At 41.8% G+C, this 9,117-nt stretch overlaps 1 protein-coding gene across 8 annotated transcripts in view; it reads left to right on the forward strand.

The window, feature by feature from the left end:
• Nucleotides 1-3,137, forward strand: part of SH3KBP1 (SH3 domain containing kinase binding protein 1) — a 229,127-nt gene extending 225,990 nt beyond the window's left edge. For all 8 annotated transcript variants that reach the window (XM_071812459.1, XM_065858188.2, XM_071812475.1 and 5 more), the window contains one exon: nucleotides 1,297-3,137. In XM_071812459.1, coding sequence (XP_071668560.1) covers nucleotides 1,297-1,338 — 42 coding nt within the window. In that variant the 3' untranslated portion in view covers nucleotides 1,339-3,137. The remainder of the gene's footprint in view (nucleotides 1-1,296) is intronic.
• Nucleotides 3,138-9,117: the final 5,980 nt, after the last annotated feature.

Genomic DNA, 9,117 nt, shown 5'->3' on the forward strand with positions numbered 1-9,117 from the left:
TGATATACTTGATCAGTGATTTAGTATTGATTATATTTTATATTTTTATGGTACAGGTCAACTGCTCTCTTTCTTTGTGCTAGAGGGAGAAAATTGAATTGTAATTTCACTGGGCTGTTCCTGCTCAGTAAAGCGCTTGGGAATGTGGCAAAGGGTGGTGGAACTGCGAACTTCAATGTCTGTTCTCCAGGGCTGCCTAAAGGACTTTATTCATGCAGCCACATAGGAGTATGGCTTCTAGCAACATACAATTCATATTAATCTAAAATTGAAATTTATTCAGATAAAATCAATGAACATTTTTAATAGCTGCTCTTGATTTAGTATAACAGGCCAGACTGTTCAGAGATCTGGACTCTGCCTCCTAAGATGGCTTTATCTCTTTATACAGAGACCTGCATTGATGGTTTTAAAATTATGATACTATAGTTTCATGCTTTTACTCCAGTTCAAATGTTGCTTATATTGGTAAATGTTCAGATGCTAGCCAAGGAGGCATAATTAGCTTTACATGAAGATGAGAGCCAAAAAAAAAAGAACAACAAACAACAACAACAACAACAACAAAAAAAAAAAAAAAAAAAAAAACCAACCAAACTTGCTTTAGTTTTAGAGTGTTCTGATAGCCACAAAGTGCAGCTCTCAGTCCATGTGTTAAAGACAACTGCCTCGATGATATGGTGCAGCTGAGCACTGAGGTGTGTCTCAGTACATCTAATACCCCTAACTCAGGGTTTCCAGTGTCTGTCTGAGGGGTCAAGTGTACAACAAGGGGTGATGATGGCTTCAGCCACCTTCTTTGACTGCACAGCTGTACCTCAATCAGAGTCCTTAAGGTGCCTGAATGTAACCTGGTGCGTGTAGAAGGCAACTGCCATCCCTGCAATAAAAACCATCCCTAAGGGAGAGAGACAATAGGTTTTGCTCCTCAGCTACCAGTGTTCATCGTCAGCAGTTCAGTTTACTTGTGCAGCAGCTGCTGCACAGACAGAGTGCTCATTCTGCACGTAATTCATGGCAGCAAGCTGCATGGCTTCTGAAAGTTGTGACTTAAAGAGTTTGAAAGGTCTTGTGATGCATTCAATGACTATACTTGTCAAGCTCTGAGGGGAGGAAGCCATGAGTGGTCATCTTATACAGCCGAGAAGGTCACCCCAGTTCATGAAATCTGTGGAAGTAAGGGTAGTATAAAACTTGACACTGGTGGACAAGATGGAAAAAGTGCTTTTCAAGCAGAATCTGCTGTGTCTCAGTTTATTAAAGCAGCTAATTTCATCGCACTTTTTTTTCTTTCAGATGGAAGTAAATGACATAAAGAAAGCTCTTCAATCCAAGTGAATACTTGATAGGTGGAATGTTGCATTATTCTTCATGACTGAGACTCAAATTTATGCCCCAGCCAAAATAACTTTGTGCCAAATGATTTAAGAATTGCCTCAACATCCCTTTATTTGAAGGATTAGCACAACAGTTTTTGATAGCACAACAAAAATACCAACAGTGAAGACAGAGTTTCCACCTGAAGCAGTGCTGTGCAGCACTAGTTGTGACTGAAATTGATCTTCTTGTGCTAAAGGCTCTCTACTTCAAGATCCTAGTTGAAATGAAAACTCAGGCAGTTTAGTCCATAGTGGTACTATTTTGATGATATTTTTCCATAAATAAAATGTATTTCAGATTATCTGTTTACAAGCTTTATGATTTTGACTTTTGGTTTTTAATTGTCTTTTGTCACAGATTTTAAAATGTTTGTACTGCATATAGCCAGGAATGAATGTTAACATTGGGACTGGAGGGATTATTTTTGCTTTGAGATACTCTTTGTTATGGTTTTAAGTTCTGATAAATATGCAATTTTATGTCCCCAGGCCCTCTACAATTTAAACTTACGCTGTGTACAGTAATGTATTTACAAGAAGGAAACAAACCAACAGAAATCTGGTCTTTGCAATGATTTGTGCCTTTCTCTGCCACACACTGACTGGAGCTGGTTGCAAGCCAGGTCTCCCTAATGTAGCTACCACCACCAGGAGGACTAGTGTCCCCGGTGCCCGGCAGAGGTCAGCTTCTCAGTGTCCAGCTGCTCAGTCAGTAGAGCCAGGTTTGTGTGAGGTGGCAGGACAAAAGGGCGCAGCTGAGAGCAGCTTAGTCTTGAGCAGCTGTGGCTTTTTAGCTTTCCTGGTTTTGATAGGCCTCTCCCTCAACTGGAATGTTCATCTCCGCTTGATTTTCATTAGACCATTTAAACACCCGCCTCTGTCCCCAATTTTGCACAGAGTGAACAGAATATGCATTATTAAAGCAAAAATAAATAAAAGTAATCTATAAAACATGGATAAAATGTTGTATTATTTCATGCACAAGGTTCTCTATTGTGCGACATTGTTTCATTTGCTGGTTTTATGTGGTACTCTTTGCTACATTATGTTGTATGCTTATGGACCGATACACTTTATAGTCTTGTTTTTGCAGCAGGACTTTCTTTTCATCATTTTACTGAAATGGATGCTTACTTCATTTCTTCCAGTTTCTCTGTTTGCTTTCATCCTTTCAAAATAAGGTCTCTCATTTTTCTCTTTGTGGTTCCATGTGCTTTTTAGTAGCCGCGGAGTATCTCATACGTTGTCAGCAATCTCTGTTAAAGCATTTAAATAATGGATATTTTTGCACAGCGTGGATTGAGTGGGTGAGTGATATTGGTGATGCTTCAGAGTGACAAATCCCTCCCCCCAGAAAGAAACTACTTGTCATCTCATCAAATGGTAGAGCTGGCCCCAGCCAGCATATCCTGTATCACAGCTCTCACCACCCTGCCTGCTAGCAACTGGGTGAGATGTAGCATTCAGTTGGCTGCTCACGTTCACACGTGGTAGGCAGAGTTCCCATAATCTTTGTGATATGCCATAGATACATCAAACACACACTCCGCCATACCCGCATTTTGCTTTATGGGTCTCAACTGGTAATACAGAACCTCACTGTTGGGATGATTTCCTCTGCCATAGCATGTGCTGTTGTAACAGTGGTGTTTGGGATTGAAAGATCGGGTAATGAAACTTGAGAACTTTTTTTAAAGTCCCAATACATTGCTCAATGTACTCAAACAGAAGCACTAATAAAATATTTTATCACTGAAATGGTCTTATTTAACATTTCTAAATAGCTACATTAAAATATTTTTATACAAAAGATGATAGTCCCATCATCGCTTTCCAGCAATAAGGATTTCTAGATTACTTCCATATTTTTACTGAAGTTAGTAGCAGAGTTAGGAGAACAGGGGGAAATGAAGCATAAGGAATGAGAATTCTGTTTGGGTTTGTAGTCACACATTTGCAACATGCATCCAGAAATGAACACTTCTGGCTTCCTAATTGCATCCCTGGAAAGCAATAAACTATTGTATGTGGTAAGTAAAGTATTGATTCCTGAGTTGTACCTCAGATATATAAGAAGCGTCTCATAAATGTTCAATTTTTTTTAAGTCTGAATTTGGCACCGAGTTTCCTTTAATCACGTTACATTCATTTTTTCTTCCTCCTGATTGGATGATAACTTGTCATTTTTATAAATCCAAGTTAGAAGTCCAGCATGTCATGCTTTGTAAAGGAAGATTAAATAAGGTTTTGTGAAAATGCTTTGTTCTGGAAGTTTATTGTTCTGGGAGAATGGAGTTTGTAGAAATACAAGCTCTTCTTGCTGAATTTCATTGCAATAATAGAAAGCATTTCACACAGCAGCTGAACTGTTCCTTTTTAAGGAGGATTAGTTATGCATTAAACCTGTGGATATAAACTGCCGATTTAAAAAATACTTGGGTTTCTATTTAAAGAAAACCAGAAAATGCTGGTGAGCTACAAAGTGATTTTGATATGAAATTGATAAAATATTTTTGTTTGAAGAGTTGTGTAAAATGACTTTTCATTAATATGCACACGCCAGTCTTGTGGTAGACTTCGGTTTATGTGTGAAACACCAGGCTCATACCTTTGGATGATAATATTCAGATTCTTGATTTGCTAAAATGTTATTAAGAAAACACTTTAATGTTAATTTAATGTTCTTTTTTGAGCTCTAAAAGGTTCAAGTGTTTTTTTTATGTGGGATCATAGCAGTCAGCATTTTTTAAAGTTCTATGTGGAAATAAGATGGTAAATAGTCAAAGTTTATTGAGTTCTGTTACCTAAATTTCACCTTCTGTATTTTTCTTATTAACAATCCGTTGATAAATGAGGAAACGTGTTAGATGCTATGCTACAGGTCAAAGGATTGAACACAACTACATGCAGTAAATTTTTGTTTCTAGGCAGATGATAACCAACTGCCCAGTAAATTTTGTGAGCTGCTTTGTGTATGAAATGTCCACAGGAGTGCCATGCTCTGCGACGGACAGGACTGAAATTCACACCTGTGAAAGTGAGGTGAGAGAGTGCTGTGAAACAACACCCTCAGAAATTCCCGTTTTGCTGAAGTTACAGAATCATTTCACTCATCTTGCAGAGTTGACTGAGGCATGCACAGGCCCCGCCTTGCTCCCCTCTGCACCAGCTGTCCGGCTGCGGGGGCGGCTGCTCTGGGGCTGCAGCGTTACCAGCTCCTCTGCTCCTCCACTGTGGGGCTGGCATGGCGTGAAAACCTGGGGTTCATGTGAATTCCTTGCCTGTGACAACTCTCACACTCGTAGCCTGGGTTTGAGGCTTTTGTGCTCCTGCGGACCTGCCTGGGGAGTGGAGGGACTACGGTCAGGGGCGCTGCAGTTTGTCGGTCTCACAAATACTTAAGTGCCAGAAGGCAACGAGAGGGGGCAGCTAGGTGTGGGTGATGCACAGCGCTCCCACGCGTGGGCACAGCCGTTCAGCAGTCCCAGCTGCCGGCCAAGGTGGGAAGAGGTGTGAGGTCTCTGGTGTCTGCTTCTCTGGAGAAAGCACCCTGGGACTGGAAACAGGAGAGAGGCACATTGATGAGGGAAGTGGGAAAGCTGGTTAGAGAGAAGATAGCTTTCACACAGGCGAGCTGTGGTTCAAAAGGTGGGTGGGAATACTGCTTAAAAGTAGAAACAACTGACCACTCCACAACTTCTGCACTGAGGAGGTTTTTCAACCATGCGGGGGTAGCAGCTGCTGGGCAGCTGCAGTTCCCATCAGCTTTGGCAAGGAGAGGGTCCTCCAAGCACTGGCTTCTGTTCAGGGCAATCCTTACCCTAAAAAGAGCCAAAGGAGGTAGAGCTGAACTCCCTACACTAAACATTGGGTACTTGTATCCATGGTTATTAATACCCTTCAGACAGAAATTACATTTCATTTGGCACCTTTGGCCTCAGCTGACTCTTGAGCTGGCCTATAAATTAGCAGCTGGTTGTGAACACCCAGGCCCAGTCACCCTCCTGTTTCCTGCAGCTGCTTCCCTCCTCCTGCCACAGTCCCTCTGCTCCTGCTGTTCCCTGCCTTTGGAAAAGAACCAACTTCCTTAGGTCATCAACCCTGAAGGTGAGGGGCTGCCAGAGCTTCCCAGCCTGGGACACAGCAGCTGGAAGGAAGCAAAAGACATTTTTTAAATGTCTTCAGGAAGCTGTGGTGCTGTGTGTGCTGCTGGGGGATGGCAGCAGGCCCCTCTGCTTTCTACTCAGGGTGAAGAAGGTTGTTGAACCCCCTCAGCATACTGTTTGGTGTTGGCTCTTTTAATTAATATGATTTCCAATCCTGTGCAGACACAAACTTCTGCAGGTAGCTAGTGTAAACCACTGGCAGCCTCAGGAACAGATATTTGAGAGACTTTGTGCTGCCACAGCCAGGCTTTTCTTGAACTGGAAATGCAGCTGAGTTTCCCTGTTCAGCACCCACAGTCCCACTGTTAGACAGAGTGGGGTTTGCAGTGCAAATACCTAAACTAACAAAATGACTTGATGCTCTCATGCATTACAGAAAAAAACAAAACAAAACCAAAAGTGTGTTTTTAAATGCTCTGGTACTATAGGATGAAAAACTTGGGATGTAAATTAATTTTGTTGAAATTGTTACCCTACAAATTGTAGGGTACCTATCTTACTGTATTTTAGCAAGTGAATTAACTGTAACTCTAGACAAGTCTCTAGAACCATGAGAATAATTGTTCTGACACATTGCAAAGGTTAAGATATGGAGGCAGGGCCTACTCTACCCGGTCTCTCTCTTAGCCCCTCAGGTAAGTAGGTTTCATACTCTCTTATCTTCCTTTTTTATGTAGGAAAATGTAGCTGATAGTCACATGGAAACATAACTGACTGTTATCAGTACGATCACAAAAGTTGTAATAGGCTGTTTCTCTTGGAGAAGAAAACTCGAACATTAAAATGACAAAGCAAATTAGATAAGAATGACGCAGCTTCACAAGCAATTTTGAATATCAGGACACTGAAGAAGCATCTGTTTTCAAAACTTTCTCTGGTAAAACCTGTTCACTACACCCAGACCCAGCAATTTCATGTGCTGTGGGAAATTATTTTCCTCAGTATGAGAAGCTCTTCCCTGAGTGCTTCATACTAGCCAGTGACCCATCAGGCTGCCCTTCCCCTCCTTGGAGCACAGCAACAAAAAGTTTAAGATTTTGTGGGAGTGCTTTTTGGGAGGGAGGGAAAATTAAGCTGGGCAGCTGTCCCTGATACAGGATGACCTATCACTGGGGTTTATCCCCTTCCGGGGATGGTTTTCTTTGTGAAGGACACAAGAAGTGCAGGAGATAGCACAGGTCGTATAATCTGTGCACCTTGCACTTTCTCTCAACACAAAGCACCAAAAAGCAGAACAGCAGCTAAGAAAGGATAAGTCTAAAAGTAGGTGCACTTGTGTGGAAATTGCTCCTACTAGATAATTTGTCTTCTCAATTCAAAGAGCTGAATTTACTCAGCCCAGCTGGAAGTACAGATGCAGCCACTGGGCAAATAAAAGCACAAGGCAGGGAGAAATGACATAAATTTTGAGACCCAGCAAGAGCAGTGTTGGCTGGAGAAAGATAGTTCATTAATGGATGGTAAGTCTCTCACTGAATCTTGAGGGTGTTTGTGCTGTGATTACGCATTTTTTTGTGGTGTGTGGCACTGATCTCAGGAACAGAAAATTTCTGATACTCTGACCCAAAACACCTTCTCACCTCAGAAACACAGCTCAGTAACCTGTGCTTGTGGAGCTCTAACACAAGGATGACATGTTGTTGCAATGGCTGTGAGCTTCAATATTGGACTTCGAGTAACTGAGCTATGTTAAAGTCAATGGGACTGAATCAGTCAAAGTGCTGATTCCAAGCTCCCAAGTGTCACCAGTGCAGCAGGTACCAGTCACCAGTGCACTAACTGGAGCAGCACCTCTCTCTGCAGTTGGGTGCAAGTCTGGGGCAAGCCCGAGTTCTCCCACCCACATTTTCACTCACCCTCTAGGTCCCCTGGCTCAAGCCTCATGCTTCCTCGGCCTTCTTCTGCATAGTTATAAATGGCAGCAATCTCGGAGTCTAAACCTCCACTTGTCTTGAATCTGCTGCCTTCACGCTCTAGAAATGTCTGTCCTAGCACCCCTGTGACACACAGGAGGGGAACTGCCTGCCTAAGGATGCAGCCCACCACTCCTGCCCAGGCGAAGGTGCTGATGCTGCAGTTTGGGTAAGGTGGTTGCCTTCTGTAGGCTCTGGCTGGTGTCTCTTTGCAGGCTGGACCGAGACATTGCTGCGCCTCTCTTCAACAGAAAACAAATGGGATGCTCCACAAGTTGGTTTCATGCTGCAGTGACGTGTGTGCGTGCCATGTGGAGATCTGTACCTCACTGATCTTCTCATTTAGGGATGTAAGAAAGGTTATCTGACTTTTGTCCTATGTGCATGTGTGTGCCAAAGTAATAACCTGATATTTTACTTCTTTGTTGCTGTGTGAACAGTTAAGTGCACTCTAGAGCAATACTGAAGTCATTCACAGTTCTCAAACTGGATTTAAACTTCTAGGGAAAACAAGGCTGTCAGGTAACACAAAGGATTACCTTTTACTACTTCTTCTGGAAATCTTACTGCTACCATCAGCTCAACTCTTTTCTTCAAAGAGCTGTTATTTGAAATTTCCCAGATCAAAAGAAGAGGTAGATGTTTCTATTATAAGGCTATTAGCAAAGCATGTATTGGTTCCAGTGAAAAGGTCAAGAATGCTCTGTTTTCTCTAGGTGTCTTGGATTTGGACAGGAAGTGAGTTATTAAATTTAACTTGTTTTTCACTGCAAAGTGCAGGAAGAAACTCTTCGTTACTTTGACAGAAATGCGATTTGACACAATGATGGGCTGAAGGTCTCACTTATGGCATTATAAAACTTTTCTGGAATGATTCCTGTCATGCTGGCAGAGAGATGCCTGAAAACGGACTGCATTTGAGTGACAACGTATCTGGACATAAAATTTTCTACCAATACAAGAATGGCGAGTTATTTGGCAGTGGCTTTAATAGCCTCAAGCATGTGACACTGCTCTAGCAAAGAATAAATCTAATCGAAGTAGATGAGGCAGAGAAAATGAAGTGTCTGTCATCGCATCTTGTCTCACTGTAACCCAGAGAGCTTCAGGACTAGTTGCAGATCGGTGTGCAGTATTATGTACATTCAGGTCCCATCATTACAAGTACTGAGAACTGCACCTCGCCAAGCCCAAATATTAAAATCAAACCTAATGCTAATAAGCTCACACTGACAAAGCAAGGGAATCATGCAAGCAGAGAAAATAGTTGACAGGGGTTTTGAGAACGGCTAATGTTGCTTTCTCTCTCACCAGGTGCCTTAGCTGTGCTCCTACCAATTATTGCCTACTTCTCACATTGCTAGTTCATAAATGTGAATTACTTAATGATTTTTTCTAAGCCCCTATTTTGGACATTGGTAGACTTCTTCCTTCACATATAAAACTGGTATTTAATACATTTCGCAATTTCTTGGCTGCCTCAGCAAGAATAAAATGTGGATGCAATTTAAGGATTCTTGTTGAAGTAGTACTAAATTTGCATATTTGCCTAAATATGGAAAGTTTTCATTAGCACCTATTACAAAAGTGAGTATTGATGTAACAGATGAGCTTTTTTTATTTGTCACCTAGAAGAAATTCTTGCCTTTTCAGGATTTC

This window comes from Patagioenas fasciata, chromosome 1, assembly GCF_037038585.1.
Source record: "Patagioenas fasciata isolate bPatFas1 chromosome 1, bPatFas1.hap1, whole genome shotgun sequence".
In the NCBI taxonomy this organism is placed as follows: Eukaryota; Metazoa; Chordata; class Aves; order Columbiformes; family Columbidae; genus Patagioenas; species Patagioenas fasciata.